Raw genomic sequence first — 21,833 nt, forward strand, 5'->3', positions numbered from 1 at the left:
CCCTACGACACGATGCCATCTCCTTTTGGATTTCCTCCCATTTATTATTATGTGTATTTAAGAAATGTTAATATTGTGTTATTTCATATGGTGATATCTGTATGAATTCAATGTCTTGTTCAGCCCCACATGGAGCATGGAGTCTAGTAGCGGAATGATGTGTATATTATGCAATACCACAAGCACTTTGAATGATATTGAATCAGTTTGGGGAGTCTGCTTTTGGTGGACTTGTCTGATATTGTTGTGGGCCACATGGCACCACACATCTGTGTCTGGCAAACACTGCCAGGAATGAGGGTCGTCATCTGCGTACAGTCGTAAAGCTTCAGGAGGGTGATTGTGTTTTTAATTAATATTGTGTTTGAAAGTATATCTCTCATATCGCCACTTAGACTGAGATGGTGTGTGTGTGGTCCTCTGTCTCTAGGTGGAGGACTGGTGGGTTTGTCCTCAGTAGAGCCAGGTTCAGATGGTAAATGGACTGTCACTCAGATTCCCTGTCATGCTGGTAAGATCCCTCCCATCTACCTCTCCATCACATCTCTCCATCATGACACTTCCTCTCCCTTGCTTTCTCTGTCTCTCTCTCTCTCTCTCTCTCTCTCTCTCTCTCTCTCTCTCTCTCTCTCTCTCTCTCTCTCTCTTTCTCTTTCTCTTTCTCTTTCTCTTTCTCTTTCTCTCTCTCTCGAAAGTGTACGTAACTATCTTCGTAAGTAGTATGTAAGAACAAATTTACTAAAGTTCTCCTCCGGATGCCTGAACCCGTGAAAAGGTGAAATGGCCAAAGATCCCCTGAATGAAGAACGTCACTCATTCTTAAACTGATAGCGCGTTCTCCTACACCTGAATTTGCATACAGAAACACCCCGCTAGCTCCTTATAGGGCAGCACAGGACCGTGTGCAAACAGATTCAACAGGTACTGCGCAAAAGCAATTTGCGACTGATCAAAATTTGATTAAATTAGATTCACATTTATTCTCATTATACAGCACAAGTACATTACAACGAAAATAACAGGTGAGTTTAATGTGGTGTCAAGAGAGGAGCGCACAACGGCTGACGTGAAAAAGAAATGGGCTCATGTGAAACCAGAGTCCAAAAAAGCAAAACACAGGAGAGAGATGCTGGCCACTGGAGGAGCTCAGGGCTCAGGGTTGTCTGAGGTGTGTCAGCTGCTCCAAACACATCCAGCGTCTTTTCAGCAGTCCAATGATACGCTTGATGGTGGAACGAATGCGCACGTGGCTCTCATTGTAGACCACTTCCTGCTCCGTCTGGGGGTTGGTCAGTGGGGTCATCAACCAGGGGGCATATCCGCGATCTCCTAATAAAACAAGTCATTAGAATAATAGAAGCCTACTGTTGCTGGAATGATTCATTATGCACATATACTACCAATTAGCCATGCATCTCCAGTATCTCCTTGCTCGAGGTGCACACCCACATATCTGTTCTGTAAGATGTAGGAGTCATGTGCACCTCCTGGGAAGCGGGAGACCATGTTGAGCAGGTGGTTCTGGGTGTGGCAAATTATTTGAACGTTGGATGGTATTGCTTTCTGTTGAGATATGGAAACGCATCTGGGGAGGGTGCCTTGATGCGCAGGTGCCCAAGGTGGACAGTACCTGGACTGGACGTGTGGTGACACAGGGTTTGAGCATCTGGTCTGGCTCCTCAGTGCTGGCTCCAGGGTATTGCACAGGTCTTGGTACTGGTCCTCACTTCCAGCAGCAGTAGATATGCCATATTGTGTGTGCGTGTGCTGAGCGCAGCTGCCCAGGAGCGCACAGCTCCATACATCCTTACCATTATCATTTAGAATTGACTTCAAGGTCCTTCTCCTTACATACAAAGCTCTAAATGGACAGGGACCTAGCTACATCGCCAACACTCTAATAAATTACAGGCCAGCAAGAACACTGCGATCATCAGCTGCTGGACTACTAGAGGCTCCCAGAAACAGTCAAAAGAGGATCGGTAATGCAGCCTTTTCAACTATGCCCCAAGGCGGATGCACCTGCCTCATAGTTCTTGGCGCAAGCGTCTTTTTTCAATGTATCCCAATGGGGAGAGAGCGTATGCGGCCGCACGGCCGCCTATAAGGAAATGCGCTGCAGTCAGCTTTTTTTTTCAGCGCCTTTCAGCTTTTTTGTGCAGCCGCACACAGCGTTTTAAAGTTGAAACTTTCTGAACTTTACAGAGCGATGCGCTGGGCGCATATTCAGACAAAGGCTCGCGCTGCGTTTTTTTTTTTTTACCGCAATCGCTCCACCCCCAGTACTACCGGCGCACTGCCAGCGTTTTTGAGAGATAGGTGGACGCATGCCCTAAGATGAGCAGTGGAATGTTTCTCCACTGGCTCTTACAATGTGCACACTAAGCAATGTAAGAAATAAATAATAACAATAGAGAACAAGATGGTATATGGAATATTAATAGTCTATTCCACTATAGAGCTATAGCTCTGTATCTGCGTGATTGAGTTTAGTTCTTATTAATTCATTAATTTATTCACTGTCATTTGCAGTGTGTGTGTAGTGCTTTTATTTATTTTCGGACATCACAATGCCTCGTTGAGTCATGACTAAATGTGAATTGTTATTGTTAATGATACAAATATTATCGTATTTATTATTATTGTTATAATAATTTAATTCCGAGGATGTCTGTAGAATCGAGCCCTTGTAAGCCCTTAATAACACAGGCGCACACCTATCTACGACTGTCTTTTCGCGTTCGTAAATCCTGTTCATAGCTATGAACGAATCAACGAAACCGTTCGATCATGCCAAAATCGGCCCGAGAAGTTTAAGTGGAGTTACAAAGACATTTGTTTGTAACTTTCTCGTGAGTCTGTTTGAGCATGAGGTCCACTGTTTCTCAGATGTTAAATTAAGCAAGATGCCTCTGACCCACATCTGCTGCTTGTCCTTTCTCTCTCTCTCTCTCTCTCTCTCTCTCTCTCTCTCTCTCTCTCTCTCTCTCTCTCTCTCTCTCTCTCTCTCTCTCTCTCTCTCTCTCTCTCTCTCTCTCTCTCTCTCTCTCTCAGATGTTGTGACTGACTTTGACTTCTCTCCGTTTGATGGCAGTCTCCTGGCGACCTGCTCAGCAGATGAGACGGTGAGGTCTAATGCAACGTCGTCGTCCCCCACACACACACACATAGCGGCGATCCCTAGCCACAGGTGTCCTGCCTGGCTCCCTGGAATCTGCTGAGTGTGTGTCTGGCTCTTCAGACTCAGCAATAGGGTCTACCTCGGAGACCAGCAGAAATACACACACACACACATCCACACGTACATATACACACACACACACCAGTGTGGTCTGCACTCTGCACATGGCGCAACATCTGCAGAGCAGTTATTTGATAGGTCATCCTGTCATCTTTTGTCAGCAAGTTCATATTGTTTCAGTGACCTTAGGGGCCTTTCTCACTCACCCATTCGGTTCGGTTCCATTCCGTTCTGGTCCGTTCCGAGATCTGATGTGAACTCCCCCCCCCTCTCCCCCCTCTAGTTTGTGTACACACTCAGTCTTGGTGCGCTCTGGGTTTTGTTTACGGTTTGCGTTTTGAGCTTGTAAGCTTGCCGTAGGCGATGATGTCACGCTCGAAAATGTAAACAGGAAGAGTTTAACACACGGTGGAGACTAGCCTAGTGGAGACTGGATGCTGATATAAAATAAAACAAATAACAAATATACAAACAAACACCATAGGGTACCTCCAGCCAGCACTACAGACCTCATCTCTGCTCGTGATGCTGCTGAACCTCCAGCCTGAGCCTCCCCATCCCTCTCCACCGTCACCACAGAGTGGACAACAGGGCGTGGGTGGGGGGCTGGGGTCAGACATTTCTGGTCCTTATTTTATTTTGGCTGTCGGAGCAGATTCTGTACGTGAGTCAGGAGTGTTGTAATGTAGAAGAGGACGCTCCTGATTTCATGTGCGATGTTTAATAAGAGTGTTCAAAATGCTTAAAGAAGGGAATTAAAAGTATGATTGGTATATTTTAATATTATCCAAAAATCTCTATAAATGACGAGTTGCTGGTGTAAACCATTGTTCACTCTTATCAGGCTCTGTAGTTAAAATGAACCGCACTAACGATGAAGCTTTTAGTAATTAACTGTGCAAATGTTTGCTGTGCACAGAGGTACTTCAAATTACAGTTAACAAATATCAAACGTCATGATCCACAGGCAGTGATGGTTTATTAATTAGAAAATAACACCCCCCCCCCCCCCCCACTGTGTTCTTTTCAATTAGATTAATTAGAGTTAACCAATGCCCCTGATGATCCAAGTTCAAAGAGAGTAAATTCCTACAAACTCAGGATCACCTCAGCATTGATATTTTAGGAGATGTTTTAATGTTTTAGTCACAAGACCTTGATTGATTGATTGGTTGATTTTTAATTTGTCTCAAACATAGAAACATAAAACAAGTAAAAAAAAAAAAAAAAAGGTAAAGACTATTTCCATACAATAAGTGTTCGAGAAGGAACAGGGGGAAGTAAAAAAAAAAACCTATCAAGCTCTGCCCCTTCCTTACAATATTTTACATTATAATATAATACAAATAAAAATAATATAACAAATAATGAAAAATAAAATAAAAGTAATTTTTTTTTATATATATATATCCAAATGAGAAAAAATATCTATTAGGCAGTCCCATTACTGCTCAAGCTCCTCTCTCTTATATGTATCAATAAGTGCTTGTTTATAGCTACCTTTAAATTGATTGATATTAGCCATGACTTTTTTTAATGTTGCTTGGTAATTTGTTTTTTATTGCCAGAAATATAATTTGTGCAGATTTGAATTTGATTCAAATATTACCTTCCTCAAGACGAGACAACAATTAGTATTTATTGTATCTATTTTGTCTGACCACTGTCTATCTGTGTGTGTTTGTGTGTGTTGTCCAGGTGAAGCTGTGGCGTGTGTGCGTCCCAGAGCAGGAGCAGCCCAGCAGGGCGGAGCTAACTCTGTGTCCGGGACAGGGCAGGCTGGAGCTGGTTCTCTTCCACCCCACCTCCTCTGGCCTGCTGGCCCTGGGCACCAGCAGCACCCCCCAGCTGTGGGACACCAGCCGGCCGGACGCTCCCCTAGCGGGTAAACAAACACCAGGAACACAACGGGAGAAGTTGGGCTGCGTGCATGCACAAATACACATAATACTGTACATGGATACGTGCACACACTATGTATGGATATATGTGAGGATGCAAGGATACACACAGGGACCGAAACTAGAGAGCGCCACCCGCCATTGGCGCTCAGTTTTTACGTTTGGCGCCTCCCACTGAGAGGTCTGACCGCCGTGTGGCGGGCAATCAAATAGTCATGTGAAAACCGAAAATCATGATCCAATTATTTAGCGGAGTTCTCACTCGCTGTCTCAGCACAGACATGCAGCGCACCGCGCACTGCTGCTGCTGCTCCTACCCCTCCCCACCTGTTTCTGTATGCCTGCATGTAAACAGAGGCTATTGCTTCACCGTGACGTTAGTCTAGTCAGTGTGGGACCTTCGTGAGATAACGTTAGCTATCGTTACAAAATGACCCAGTCAACTATTCACTTAGTTTAATACATGAGGCATTGTGTAACGTTATCCAGCCGGCTAGCTACGGATAGCTCCCGACATCAACAAATCCTCCAGCAATAGTCCAGTGCATAATACCTCCGTTGGCTAGGTAGCTCACTAGTCACTATGAAATGTCGCAGTAAACTAAATAGTTCACTGAGGCGTTGTCCCAACGCCATCCAGCAGTAGCTACAGATAGCTCTTGACATCAATGTCCTACAACAACATGCGTATTCGAGTCCCTGGCTTACATCGCATGAGTGAGGGCTGCTGAATAGGGTCCAGCTGTAGCTCAGGAGAATCCTTTTGCATGCTGAATGTAGCGTTTAGGGTCCAGCTGCAGCACCGGAGAATCCTTGCTGGAGCTGGAGGCCACTCGAGTATACACACAGACAGTGGAGCTGTTTGCAGACAGTCTCGCAGATAACACAATCACAAGTATGATTATATAATATATATATTTTATTAAAAAAAAATTATATAAAATAATAATACATTTTTTTTTATCAAAAAAAAGTTGGCAGGTAAGAAATATGCTTGGCGGGTAGATTCTTCCCATCTACCCGCCACTGGCCGGTGAGTCAAAAAGTTAATTTCGCTCCCTGGATACACATATGCTTATAGAACACATGGGTGCGCGCGCACACACACTCGCAGACGCACACTATCTCATACACGGACAAACGAAAACACTGTTATGTCCTTTTGTGTCCATCGATTGATTCATTTATTTGACATCATGCACTGTCTTTAACATTAAACACCCCAGTCTCTGTCAGCCTGTCAGTCTTCAGTTGTTGTTGTTGTTTGTGGTTTGTTGTCATGTTCTGTGTCTTATGTAATGAAGTGAGGTGGTTGGTGGGGACTGTCTCACTCGCGCTGCCTACAGCCCTGTGGCTCTGTCTAAATGCTGGAGCGGCAGAGGTAAAGTCCCTAGTTCTAGTGTTCCTGGGCTGCTGGTGTCAGGATCTAGCCACCATCCTCTGGCCTTATGCCCCTCTCCCCTCTACCACCACCACCACCACCCTCCTCCATGACAGCTGGCCTGGCTGCTGCTGATCACTGCTGATCACTGCTGACTCCCCATCCCACAGACTGTCTCCCCCCACCAGGGTTATTGTAGTTATAGTGTATTCATTATTATTTAATTTTATTTTATTATTGTTTTGAATTCAGATTAGTTTCCATATTGGTTAGCTAGTTTCAGTTTCAGTGTTGTTTTTATTGTTTAAAATGTTTAGCTTTAGTTTCAGTATGTTTCATATTATTATTCATATTTCATATTATAATATGGGAGGTATTTTTCCAGGGGCAAGATTTAAAGGGATATTTCACTTCAGTAGAACTTGTCAAAAAGCATCAGTCTTACCTCTATTTAAAGTCATCTGAATTTCCCCAAGGGGATCAATAAAGGAATATCTTATCTACAAGTAAGCTTGTAACCACTGTTGTCCCTGTCATCCACTGTCAACACCACCAGTTATCCCAGTTGGCAGGCTTCTCATTCACCTCCATTCATTTTGAGGACAGAGTCAAATATAACTTCTGAAGTATAAACAAACTGTACAGCAATATTATTCTGTTATAATAATAAACTTTAAGCTTTATTTATATGGCACTTTTCATACAGAAATTGCAGTTCAAAGTGCTTAACAGCAGTAAAAAAAAATACAGGCATTAAAAAGATAAAAGAGGTAGTAAGGTAAATCACAGTTTGTCACATTAGGATCTAACATCCCAATAGGCCTCTCTGTTTACGGTTTCATTCAGTAATACAAATAATAAAATAGAATAGATAGAGTAAAAAAGTGTGATAAAATAGTTCAATAAAAATATACAATAACATTTACAACAGAGCAGTGCATCGCTCATAACACTTAATAGAACAACAGAGCAGTGCATCGCTCTTAACACTGAGTTTCATTACAAAGTTCAGTTCTAAATTACCTTATAGAACAACAGAGCAGTGCATCGCTCTTAACTTAACAACAGAGCAGTGCATCGCTCTTAACTAAATTACAGTGCATACGAGGTAGTGAGATAAAATTGGCATAGAACTGACACATGAATTTGATAGGAAGTGTATAAAAGTAGGCAGAATAAGAATAGTGCAGGTAAAGTACAATTTGTCAGGGTATCATGTTTCATTTAAATGCCTGAGGAAAGAGATTCTTTTGGATATTCTTTTGAAGATATCTATCGAGTTGGCTTCCCGGATGTTTTGGGGTAGTTTGTTCCATAGTTTTGGGGCGTAGTTGATAAAAGCTGCATTACCGATCCTCTTTTGACTGTTTCTGGGAGCCTCTAGTAGTCCAGCAGCTGATGATCACAGTGTTCTTGCTGGCCTGTAATTTATTAGAATGTTGGCGATGTAGCTAGGTCCTTGTCCATTTAGAGCTTTGTATGTAAGGAGAAGGACCTTGAAGTAAATTCTAAATGTTTCAGGAAGCCAGTGTTGTAGAGCAGCTAAGACTGGACTAATGTGCTCTCTCCTCTTGGTTCTGGTTAGCAGTCGGGCTGCAGAGTTTTGGATTAGCTGAAGCCTCTCTGTGGTTTTCTTAGGGAGACCTGCGAAAAGTAGCATTACAGTAGTCTAACCGGCTAGATATGAATGCATGAATTATCTTCTCAAGATCGTTTTAATAAATGGTCATACTTTTGCTATGTTTCTGAGATGAAAGAACGATGTTTTGGTCACTTTGTTAACTCAGTGGGCGCCATACCCGAGATAAGTCAGGTTATCTCTAGGGATGTCCGATATTATCGGCCTACCGATATTATCGGCCGATATCGGCATTAACCCATTCTCCGCCATTGACGGATTAAGACGTCATTCCTCGCCATGCTTAATCTGCCAATGACGGATTACGCCGTCATCGAGATCAATATTTCAAATTTTCGTCATGGTATTCACATTTCACCCACGGAGTCATGACTGGTGCTGTAGATCTCCACTCAACTCTCCAGCGCTTCAATACCGCCACCTGGTGGCTGATCGGCGAGTTGCCAAACCGGAAGTCGGGCCGGAAGTGCTTGGTGTCACCCCTATTCCATTTCCGTCCGCCACTCGCTATCGCTCGCGGGACTCCATCTGGACACACTGGATAATCGATCCGTTGCCATAACTCGATAAACAACATTATTTGGACGTATATAGTATTATACAACCTGGAAATGGAGCGCATAGATCAACATCCCATAATAGCGATCTTTTTGCTCCAGTATCATCGCTACGAGGAAGCTGCGGTGAATTTCAGCGTTTTTGATTATTATTATCCATACAAACTGCTATGATCAATATATCACCCATACTACATGATTCATTTAACGTCGGTCATTGCATTATAAATGACCCCCCCCCCCCTCCGGTCAACCGCGCATGAGGAGTCATAACATCTGGGACCTTGTACAGTTGACATTTTTTATCTGGCGTCAATCGGTATCAAGAGCTGGCAGAGGATGGTATAAGAAGGGTACAATGCCTGGCGAAGAATGGGTTAAAATGTGATATCGGAAAATATCTGTATCGTTTTTTTCTTCAAATTTTTTTTTTATTTTATTTTTTTTACATTTCTATAACCTTTAAAGTATGCATAATGTTGTGTTAATTCCACAACAAGAGATATGTAATGTTAATTACCTGAAATCATAAAAAAAATTGGGGGGGGGAACCCTGCATATATCGGTATCGGTTGATATCGGTATCGGAAATTAAGAGTTGGACAATATCGGTATATCGGTATCGGTAAAAAAGCCAATATCGAGCATCCCTAGTTATCTCTCATGCGTTGAGCACCATACCCAAGATTTCTCGGGTTTTGATCCTTTGATATTTTTTCTTTGATCCCCGTTCTATACGGTCAGCCGGAGCCCTCTAGGTCTCCCTGGCTCATCTGTCTACGTTGGAATTGCAATGATGAATCTCACCAGGTGGCAGTATCGCCTACCTTCTGAACTAGAATAGCTTGGTGTGGATACACCTATTCTCTTTATTTATTTTTTTGCAAGGGCCCCTCCTCCTTGGAGTCAGAGCGACAGAGCGATCACCTCGAGATTCTTTTGCCTGGAGCCTATTACCCCTATACACAAGTATAGACGTATACACGGGTAATCGCGATGGCGATGCGATCACTGGGAATTATTCTTTTTGGAATACTTTCTGACCAGTGGCGGCTGGTCCATAGAGGGCGCTCGGGCGCCGCCCCCCCCTGGTAGAGAGAGAAGGAGAAGAAGAATGTTTTTTTTGGATTTCGATTTTGGACTCTAAAAATACAATAAACATGTTTAAAATAAATAATAATTACAAATTTTAAGTAATGTTTGTGTGTAAAATGCACAATAAAGTTAATATATCAAATATAAATTGTTTTGTGCATGATTCACGTCACTCTCTCCTGATAGACATCTACCTCCAAGCCTGAGTGCTAGACTTAACGCTCGCTGAGTGGGCGTCACTGCAGCCAATGTATCGTCGCAGCCAATGGTAAATGGATCAAGCAAATAAATGTAGCCTATCGGAGTCTTCAAATATGATGTCTGGGGGCGTAGTTTTCTAGCGCTCGAAGCAAGCTCAGTGCACCACTGTGTCAGTCGTCAGACAGAAAATAATGCTTGGAGGAGGAGCCAGGAGTATTTTCATTTCAGTTTTAGTTTAGCTAGGCTATACTCTGTCGTTTAGCTGGTTCGGTAATAAGAAGTGTAGTGTCAGGAGTAAGAGAGATAATCACGAGATACTGTACATTCATACAGTGTTGGATCTAACTAAATGGATTTATATGGACACTTTTTATCATGGAAAGTTCAAGCCCGGACCACAAAACAACAACAAGTGAGTCTATTACAATGTACTCTTCTGTAGTTACTGAAACTGATTGAATATGGCAAGATTCAAGAGGTTTATTTGTCACATACATACACAAGGCATACAGTGAAATGAGGTGGGCTGGCCATGCCTGCTTTGTAGATAATAAATCTATTGATTGATTGATTGATTGATTGATTGAAAAGTTTATTAACAGATTGCAGAATGGGTACAGTACAGTACAGCTCAATACATACAATTGTTAAGGGGATGCAGACCAGAGAAAGACTTTTGTCTTGTTTACATCAGGGTCCCCCATTTTCAATTCATCATAATGACATACATGACATACAGATAGACAGTATTGCTACATCTATACATTTATGACATATCAGATTTGCAAATACAATACTGTTTGTGATACAAAAAGTGTATATACATTTGACGTAGAAACTGTACATTGGAGGAGGTTGGGTGGGGGTGGGTGGGGGCTGTACATTGGAGGTGGGGGGGGGACACTGTACACTGTACATTGGAATACTGACAAAGCCATACTTGGTCATTTACTGTAAAACTGGGTTAGGACATTTGTAGGGGCCAGTTTCTAATTGCAGTCTCCTGTAGGTGTTCTTTGAGAGTGTTTTTGAAAGTGGGTAGTGATTCACATTCCTTTACAGCTTCGGGTAGGGCGTTCCACATTGATGTGGCATAATTGCGAAACGTGTTTAGTCCCTTGTTTGAGCCAAATCTGGGTTTAACATGATTTGTGGAGCTCCCTCTGGTGTTGTGACCGTGGTATTCACTGACCTTTGGAAAGTATTTTGACATGTACATGGGTACCTTGGTCGCATAGTGTATCTTGTAGACCAGGCCCATTGCAAGTTGTTGTACTCTGTCGTCTACTCTAAGCCATCCTAGGTTGTCAAAGTGGGCAGGGGTGAGGTGGGTTCTAGGAGTCAGGTCAAGCAGTAGTCTGACTAGCTTGTTTTGTAATTAGTTTTTTAGTGCCTTTGAGGTGCTTTGGTACCATGAGGTGCAAGCATAGTCGTAGTACCCTTGAATGAGTGCTCCTGCCAGAGTCTTCAGGGTATTCTTGTTTACCAGAGAGGAGATCCGGTACAAGAATCGAGTTCGTTGGTTGACTTTTTTTATTACATTGGATGCCATTTTGTTACAGGAAAGATTAGCCTCTAGGATGGAACCCAGGTAGGTAATTTCATCTTTCCTTGTGACAATATTGTCACCCACTGTAACCGAGAAGCCGTCGGTCTTGCTGAGTTTGTTATTTGAACCGAAGAGAATGGACTCTGTTTTGCCCATGTGTAATGATAGTTTGTTGTCGGCGAGCCATATGCAGATTTTGCCTAGTTCCGAGCTGAAGATGGTATATACCTTTTATTTGGAGTTTCAGGCGATCAACCAGAATGATTTGGGCTTATTGCATATAACGCGTCATATCTCGCAATCTATGAAAAAAGGGTGATGTGTAGCGTGTGACAAACTACAGTGTGTAGAAATGAACTGATTAGTCAGTAATGGACTATGAACAATGCCTGTCAAATGAGCCATACTATTGTCTCCATAGCTATAATACAGAACACACGATGGTTCTGCAAACATCGCTAAAATTGTCAATAACGCTGGCGCCAGGCGGTACAGATTGGGAAAGTCGGTGGCGCTTAAAGAGTTAATATGAGAATTGAAGTTAAATTCTGAATCTATGATAACCCCGAGACTTGTGACCTCAGATTTGATCCAAGGGGTTAGTCCTCCCAGGTTCTTTAGGTTTCTTTTTTTGTTTTGGGGCCGATAATTAGAATTTCAGTTTTGTTCTCATTTAGTTTCAGAAAGTTCTTACTCATCCATTTATTTATTGCCAATACGCAGTCGGTAATGGAGTTAATAGCTGTATCATATGGTTCAGCAGATATGTACAGTTGTGTATCATCTGCACAGTCTTCTCCTTTGGTGGTTGAAAGACTTGGGAAGGAGCTGATTGTGTGGCCACGACCCCGCTTATATAGGAGCGGGTGTGGCCAGGCGGAGGTGAATAGGGGTGTACATTGGAGAAAGTTTTTTCATTATTAGAATGGATAAAGGGATAGTTCCACTAAGAGCAGAGCGCTCGCTATACTCATATAACTAGGGTTATAGGATAACCTTACGTTATACTCATAATTTGAAAATGGCAACATTAGCTCAAAAAACAAGTACATTTTACTCAGAATATATTACTCTTTTCCTTTTACATGTTACCACTGGGTGATATCTTCAGAGAAGATAATGTAGGTTTCCACAGCTATGCAGATGATCCACAACTGTACATATATATCTGCTGAACCATATGATACAGCTATTAACTCCATTACCGACTGCTTATTGGCAATAAATAATGCAGTGTTAAACAAAGACATCGTTATTAACCAAAAACATTCGGGAGGGAGAGGAAGGAAGAGTGGGGTAATGTCCTATGGACACCTACCTGCACCCAGGTACGCAGTACGAAATGGCCGCAAACACAGGTTGGTCTACCACGTTGATGAGGCCTCTCGCTGGCGGGGCCAGAAGCGGCAACGGCTGGAGCCTCGCTCCGGCGCGACGCCCCCCTCCTGCAGCCGGTCATGGTGCAGGCCCGACGACATCTTCTGCCAGAGATGACGCCGTAGTCAGAGTGTTGACTGATAGCATCAAGCTAACGTTTCTAGCCTATCATAGTAGCCAGCTTAGCTACTTAACGACTTAGCCTAACAGCTAACTGGCTAACAGTTAGCTTTTACCGGCTATCGATAGCCACCAGCTAACACAGTAGCAAGCTAAGGGGCTACTACTGAAGCTGTATAACGTGAGGAATAGTGATACAGGCCAACACTTTAGACAGCCGCTGTCTCTTCCTCTTTTTATCCAAAAGAAAAAGGGAAAAAGGCAACACACGTCCCTCTCACAGAACGGTGTTTACCAGACACAGCGGCATCGGCAGCAAGCCCCGTTGTACGCGGGCTGCAGCCGTCTTGAGCTCGGAGATATTCTCATAATGAAACACCAAGCCCGCATCCTTTGTGCCGGGTGTTTTCGTCTTGAAAAGCGGGTCCAGCGCGGTGGCAGAGGGTATCCGTTTTTCAGAGACCCGGGGACTTGAACCGCAGACTCGAAATCACGGCCCCAGGAAAACAAAGCTACGACTTCACTGAGTAGGAGCACTGTGTTATCGTGGGGCATCAAACTAGAACCCCCTCAACGCCGCTATGGAGAGGCAACGAAGGGATTCGAGCCTGGAGCCGACCTTACGCAAGCTGCGCAGTTGTCCCCTCACAACTGCACACCTGAGGCTTGCATCGCAAAACATCACCCGTCCAGAGAGACCGTCAGCTCTCACACAGCCGACCGCCTCTCGAGGCATAGTATCCAGCTGCAGAGCCGGAGACAATGCCGGCGAGGATTGCTCAGCGACGCACGCCCCAATGCGAAGCGCCGGTGGAGGTCAGAATGATAGAAAGATACAATGTCAACGCAGCTCCTTTACTAACTAACTACTTCAGCACTAAACTAAAGTGGTGTATACAGAAAACGTCTCTGTGGTGAAAGTAGGGAAGGAGCTGATTGTGTGGCCACGACCCCGCTTATATATGAGCGGGTGTGGCCAGGCGGAGGTGAATAGGGGTGTACATTGGAGAAAGTTTTTTCATTATTAGAATGGATAAAGGTATAGTTCCACTAAGAGCAGAGCGTACAGCTATACGATCTATAACAACTATTTCTCACTTGAGTTGTAGTTTGACCAACTGTCAACTTCTCACAGAATGTTTAGACTCTTTCTTCCAGCAAGGCAGCAGGTAACCATGGTAACCACTCCCCAACATTCCATGCAGGGCAAAGATACACAGCACTGAGCACACTCAAACCTACTACAAATTGACCGGATCAAGATGCATCAAATGCCAAAACAAACATGTACCTTTTGACTCTGAATAGTCTGTTTTATTGAAATCGGCACAGCAGTAGTTTGTTTATATTTCAGAAGAATGATATTTAGACTAGGTGTCAAATGAATGGAAGTGAATGAGGAGCCTGCCACCTGGGAGGAATGGTGGTGTTGACAGCGGATGATGGGGACTGCAGTGGTCACTAGCTTACTAGTAGATTACTTTAGAGAGAGGTAAGACAGATGAAACTTGACAAGTTCTACTAAAGTGAAATATCCCTTTAAGAAGTTCCAAATAGGTATTGTGTAATACAAACACATGACTTTGTGAAGGCAAATGACTCACAGGTATGTAGACATCCCAGTCTCAATGGACATTATCAGGGTATCTGCGGGGTATTAAAAAGTCAATTCTCAATTTAAGGACTTAACATTTTTTGGGGGGGGGAGGCTGTTAGGAGATATTAAATATATGAAAAGTGGTTGTTTTTTGTTTAGTTTTAGGTAGAACCTGTAATGCCGCCAAACAGCGACCTCTAAGCAAAAGAGCCCCGCTTGGTTCTGTGCTTCGTTTCCTTTTTTTTGTTTTGGTCTGACATTTGGGTTGGAGTTTAGTAACTGAGTTTCTTGGCAGAGCCTGAGGTGTGAGCGGCAGCAGCAACCCCTCCCCTGTACCAACTGAAATCCAACCCACACATCAAACGAAAAACAATAAACATAAACAATGTGCAATACCAAGTGGAGCTCTTTTTCCTACAGGTCGCTGTTGGACATCATTACAGATTTGACCTTTAACTATAATGACCTTGGTCCCCACACACTCCTCCATCACTATCACCGCTCATTCCTTATATTGTATAGATAATAGATGCTTTCACTGGAATTATGTTGCTAGGCAACTGTTTGGACCCAAGTGTCATTTCCTGTCGGAACTATTGCATTAGGAAACATTGCAACAGGAAATACACTTGGGTCCTTTTTGCAATGTTATTGTTATCACTTTGAAACCGTCTATATATATTCCAGTTTTCTGTGAATGTGGTTGAGGGAGAAATAAGTATAGAAGTGGTTGGATATGATTCTGTCAAAGTCATTCTTTGTGTTTTGAGTTGCATTCTGTGATGTCACATCCTGTCTTAACAAATGCATCTCTCATCTCCTGTCATCCGTTTGATTTCACACTGTATTAACCTCTGCTATATACCACTATGTACTGTATATATGTATGTATCTATTGCAGTTCATAATACAGTATCGACTATCAAAACCCACAGAAGCTTTGTGCTCTGCTAGTCTGTGGCATTGTAACCTCATAGTCAACCATATGCATTTGTATTTCAAATTCCTTCATAAACGTATTATTCAAAATCTTTTAGCCTGTGCTTTGACACGGGCTTCATGTCTCCTGTGTGTTTGTGTGTGTGTTTTAATCACTTAGGTACATGCTCTCATATTAGAAATGCTCATTTTCTTGTCTGTATCTGTGCTTTCATTAAATGTGTCTTCCTCTGGTGTGCTGCCCTTCCCCGTTTCCTCTCCTTGTACTGCTTCTCCGGTCCTCCTCCTCCTCCTCCTCCTCCTCCTCCTCCTCCTCCTCCTCCTCCTCCTCTCATGGGTTTGTTTGCTGTGTGTGTCTGCAGTTCTGGAGCAGCATGGTGACCAGCTGCAGAGCCTGAGCTGGAAACAGGATGGCTCCCTGCTAGCCTCCTCCTGCAAGGTGAGTGGAGAGAACCACGGTGCACAACCTCTAGGACCACAGAGTACTTTAATGCATGTAGGCCAAACAGACTCCAATTCTATCCCAGCAACTTGGATTTGAGAAGTTTTCTGTCATTAAATATGATTCAGTACAGAATCGCCTTGTGGGGAGATATGTTCAGAATAGTCACGTTTTGAGGGGCTTCCGGTGTCATGGAGTGAAGACTCATATTCACAACCACTCCCCTAGCTTTTACAAAATTCTCACTTTTAATGCCCTCACTGGTAATGTTTTTTCCTTTTAATGAATGATTCCTGCAGTATAATACTTTTTATGAGAAAACATGGCAGGCAAACAGACAAATATGGTGCCGCAACCTGTTACCCTAGCGGCTATCAATAAGCTTCTCGAGATGCACTTTGAAACCTACCACGTAGCAGTATCAGCCAAGATTCAAGCTAGACTCACAGAAGTGCAGTCTCGCGAAAGACGGAATAACATAAGAATTATCGGTCTACAAATTTGATCACAAAAAATTATCGTCGGTCTACCAGAGGACATTGAAGGACCCCATCCGTCAAGCTTTTTTCCTGATATGCTGCAAGAAGTCCTGGGTAAAGAATCGTTGGCTAACCCTCCGGAATGTGATAGAGCTCACCACGCTAACATGGCTAAACCAGCAAAAGGCCGAGAACTTTATATTTATAATTATACGGATCCATAAACTTCAGCTAAAGGAGCTAATCATCTGGGAGGCCCGGGCTAGAAGAGGCAAGTTGTTGTACAAAGGCCACTGCATTGCTATTTACGAAGACTACCCACTGGAGATCGTGGCTCAACGTGGATAATACAGAGAGGCCATGTCGGAGTTATGGCAGATGGGCTACAGACCGACGCTACTATTCCCAGCTATGCTAACCATCGTAACCAAACAGGGGACGAGAAAGAAGCTTGGTTCGGTCGCCGAAGCAGAGGACTACCTAAAGGAAGCGCGGGGGAGCCCAGAAGCCTCCTTGCGTCCCTCGCAGGAATGGGAGTGGCTGGCTCTGCGCTAACATGGCTGACATCATACCTCAATGACCGCTCCTACCAAGTGTCATGGAGAGGGACCCTGTCGGCCACCCGCCCCCTGCGGACGGGTGTCCCCCAGGCAAGGCCAGATTAAGACTTCAGAGGCCCCTGGGCCAGATTCTTGTGGAGGCCCCCCCACACACACGTGCATGCACGCACAGTGGCGTTTTTATATGTCACTTTAAAAATATATAGAATACTGTAATTCCTCTAATAGTAACCCCGGCTTGTATTTGTTTCAACTGTAGTGGATACCAGGCTTGTATTAGGAGGAGGAACCAGCTCATTCGTGTTGGTGTTGGGGCTGGGCTGTGGAGATGCGGCGGGCGTATACGAACAGGTGGCACTGGCGTCAGCCACTGGTGGTGGTGGGCCGGCTGAAGTTGAACTAGAGGCTGCCGCTTCCTCTTCTCTGTCGCTAGCATCAATAATAATAACAACGTTAGCATTCTCGTCCTCTCTGCCCGCGGCGCCTGGCTCAGCCTCTTTAACGTTGCTGCTACTAGCCAGGGGGCTATCCTCCTCCTTACCTGACGGGGTGAAAAAAGTAGCGATAGTTGGTATGCTTTGCCGAAGTAACGCGCTCTTTCTGTCCCTTTCCTGTTTAGACTTTAACTTAGCAGCTCCGCTTTCCCACCGTTTTACTTTTTTATCCATGTTTTTTGAGTGTCACAGTCTCAATTGATCATACAGTACTACTCGAGACGAGTCTTGGCCTACTTGATCAACTTGCAAGTGCAATTCTCGCGATCAGTGGCCTGACCTGACAGTGACCCCTGGACCTGGACGTCAGTGTCACGTAGACTCAACGTCTCTCACCCCTCATTATCAAACAATTTGCAATACAAAAAATTTAATAAAAATAGATAGAGAAGAGATGAGATGATACTAGTAGTCACTATAGATGCTGTGAAAGTAAACGCTAGATGAGGATCTGATTATATATATTTTTTTTCGTATCTCTTTTATTTTTTTACTAGTGTGTAGTAGTAGTCGCGTTATTTCTAAACCTAGCCGCATTTCTGGCAAGACGCTCTCTGATTGGCCGACGCCTGTTTCTACACTGGTTAAGCTTGGCACTCTTTCGAAGTTGGTTAAGGTTAGAGTTTGTCTTAGAGCGTGGCGATAGAACGCCAGGTAGTTTGCAGGCTGTTTGACGAGGAAATGGGCAAAGACACAGCTCGTCACGCGATTGGGCAAACATGTCAGTGGCCAATCAGAGAGCGTCTGCCAGAAATGCGGCTAGGTTTAGAAATAACGCCCCCTAGGGCCCTAGTCACTAGGGGGAGCTCGATGATATCCGCTATCAGCACCGACGGGTCCATGCTGTCTGTCATGAATAATGATCCCAATCTGCCTTATTCGTGTCGGGGCTGTGTCTATTCTTTTACCAACGGATTTCCATTTCCGCGTTCGCGTTCTGCGATCTGATTGGCCACTGACGTTTCTTAGGCGACTCTTTTGAAGTTGGTTAAGGTTAGAGTATGGAATCAGGGCTGGTGTTCTATCGCCCTGCTCTAAGACAAACTCTAACCTTAACCAACTTCGAAAGAGTGCCAAGCTTAACCAGTGAAAGAAACAGGCGTCACACGATTGGCGCTACCAGAAACGTCAGTGGCCAATCAGAGTGCAGAACGCGAACGCGGAACTGGAAATCCGTTGGTAAAAGTATTCAGGGCTGGGATGTGGAGATGCAAGTTTTGACTTTTTATTGCTGTTTTTACCTCAAACGGAAAACCTCAAACTCTTATGAAGAGGAGAAAAAATACTCAAGATTAGCCACTTGCAAGACGTACTGTATATTTTAGTTGATGGAATATTTTAGTTGACTAAAATATTTTAGTTGATGAAATATGTTTTCATTCAGTGTCACAGTATGACATCGATCTCCAAAATAAGAAAAAAAAATAAAATAAAATGTGGGGCCTCTAGTGACGAGGGGCCTCCAAAAATGTTTAAAATAAAAGTTAAAAAAAAATAAACAAATATTTGGGGCCTCTAGTGACGAGGGGCCTCCAAAAGGCCTCGAGTGACGAGGGGCCTCCAAAAGGCCTTGAGTGACGAGGGGCCTCCAAAAGGCCTCGAGTGACGAGCGGCCTCCAAAAAAAGAAAAAATTAAAGTTAAAAAAAATTAAAAAAAAATGTGGGGCCTCTTGTGACGAGGGGCCTCCAAAAAAAATAAATAAAAAAAAAATTTTTTATTTTTATTTTTTTTATTTAATTTTTTTTTTTTGGAGGCCCCTCATCACTAGAGGCCCACGGGCCGCGGCCCGGTCGGCCCGGTCGTTAATCCGGCCCTGCCCCCAGGGCTCGGTCCTTGGACCCCTTCTCTTCTCCCTCTACACTAAATCTCTGGGTAACATTATAACATCTCATGCCTTCTCGTATCCAGTGATGCAGTGGTGGTACCACTCGGTACCACGCCGTCCTAGCAGTTCGCTGAGCAGAAGTGCGCGCACACAAAAATGCGTTCACAACTTTCACTCTACTGTCACTCCGTGCGCCAAGTACCTGGCACTTATCACCTAGTCTTTGCATAGCATAACAAAGAAAGAGAAGTGCAAGACCAAAATACAAGCCCTGTAGGGGGTTTGCTTGAGCTGGTCTGTGCACACGCAAGGGAACATGTATGCGTGTGCACGCGCGTGCACGTGGCGTCCAGGCAGTTCTGATATTACGACTGCACCCCTGCTCGTATCATTGCTATGCCGATGATACTCCGCTCTTCTTCTCCTCAGATATCCATGTCTCTGAGCGGATCTCGGCCTGTCTGTCTGACATCTCCGCCTGGATGACGTCCAACCACCTCAAACTGAACCTAAGCAAAACAGAATTGCTTCACCTGCCGGCCAAATCCTCCCCCCTGACGGACCTTTCCATCACAGTCGAGAATTCAACTGTGACCGCGTCCCCGACCGCCAAGAACCTTGGTGTTGTCCTTGACGACCAGTTGAACTTCTCCGCTCACATCGCAGCGACAACCAGAACCTGCAGATTCCTCCTGAGCAATGTCAGAAGGATCCGCTCCTTCCTGACAAAAGAAGCCACCCAACTCCTCATCCAATCAACAGTCATCTCCCGCCTCGACTACTGCAACGCACTGCTTGCTGGCCTCCCGGCCACTGCCACCAAGCCTCTTCAACTCATTCAGAACACAGCGGCCCGCCTGATCTCAAACCTACCGAAGTCAGCCCATGTCACCCCACTTCTCAGGGACCTGCACTGGCTCCCCATGGCCGCTCGAATCTGCTTCAAGGTCCTCGACCTGGCATATCGTGCAGCGAAGGGAACGGCTCCCACCTACCTCCGGTCAATGGTCTCTAACTACACACCCTCAAGACCCCTACGCTCTGCATCCTCTGGCCGCCTCAGACCTACTCCTATCCGAGCTCTGGGAGGGTCATCAAAGAGAAGTCGCCTATTCTCGGTCCTTGCCCCACAATGGTGGAACGAACTTCCCACCACAGTTAGGACAGCCGAAACCCGTCCAATTTCGCCGTCGACTAAAGACGCACTTCTTCAATCATTATCTGAAATGAAAAAAGAAAAGAAAATGAATAAATAAATAAAAAATATAACCCTAACTAACCTTACTGTCATGCACTTACATTGTCATTGTCCTAATATACTAACCAACACTATAGCACTCAACACTTTGATGAACATTGTTACTCAGCTGATAGAGTTGTACCCTTCCTGCTGTCTTGTTGTACAAAACTTGTAAGTCGCTTTGGATAAAAGCATCAGCTAAATGACAAAATGTTAATGTAAATGCTTGCTAACAACGTGGTTGTCGAACATGTCTACAGTTAGGCCAAGCTAAGTTGGCCATGCTCTTCTAAGCTAGGTCACCCAATTAAGCTATGCTCATGCAAGCTAAATCAGATGTGTTCTTTTATTAAGCTAACGAGTTATAGAAGACCGGTTACATTGGCTAACAAGCTCATGTTGAGTTGACCCGAGTTGAGTTGAGTTTCGACACTGTCAATCACTCCATTCTGATTGACAAGCTTCAGTGAGTTGGATGCAAACCTACTTGGAGGGGAGAGAACAGATGGTGGAGGTAAACGGTACACTGCCCCCCCCCCCCCCCCCCTCCCAGTGAGCTGTGGTGTTCCACAAGAAAGCATACTAGGACCGTTACTGTTCCTAATTTATGCAAATTACATGTCATCAGCTTGTGACTGCAACTTGTTCCTGTTTGCGGAAGACTCAGCCCTGCTGGTCTCTGACAGGGACAAGTTTGTCTGTTTGTTGAAAAGGTCAAGAGTGCACTAGATAGCAACAAGTATGTTGGTGCTGTCTTCTTAGACCTTAGCAAGGCTTTCGACTGTGTCAACCATAATATCCTCCTAACCAAACTAACTCACTTCAATTTATCAGCTGCTACAATAGAATGGTTTAGATCCTACTTATCAAACCGAAAACAATGTGTCACGGTCAATGGCGCCAAGTCCCCATATCTAGACAACCCTGTAGGTGTCCCTCAGGGATCAATCCTTGGGCCCCTGCTATTCTCCCTGTATATCAATGACCTGCCAAATGTGTGTCCCGAACTCAATGTACAGATGTATGCCGATGATGCAGTCATCTACACACAGGGCAAGGACATAGAGTTGATTACATCCAGGCTCACATGCACACTAGACAAGGTACAATGCTGGCTAAACAGCACCTGTCTCCTACTTAATGCGAAAAAGACTGTGTGCATGTTCTTTAGCAAGCGTCCAGAAACCATCAAGCG

General features: G+C 44.3%; 1 protein-coding gene across 1 annotated transcript in view; it reads left to right on the forward strand.

Moving 5' to 3' along the window:
- coro7 (coronin 7) overlaps positions 1-21,833 on the forward strand; it is a 301,330-nt gene that overhangs the window by 3,887 nt on the left and 275,610 nt on the right. Inside the window, 4 exon segments of the mRNA XM_084329480.1 lie at positions 431-511; positions 3,055-3,125; positions 4,940-5,126; positions 15,960-16,036. Of these exon segments, the coding sequence (XP_084185606.1) occupies positions 431-511; positions 3,055-3,125; positions 4,940-5,126; positions 15,960-16,036 (416 nt within the window).

Source organism: Notolepis coatsorum (genome assembly GCF_963971535.1).
Source record: "Notolepis coatsorum genome assembly, chromosome: 14".
NCBI lineage: Eukaryota > Metazoa > Chordata > Actinopteri > Aulopiformes > Paralepididae > Notolepis > Notolepis coatsorum.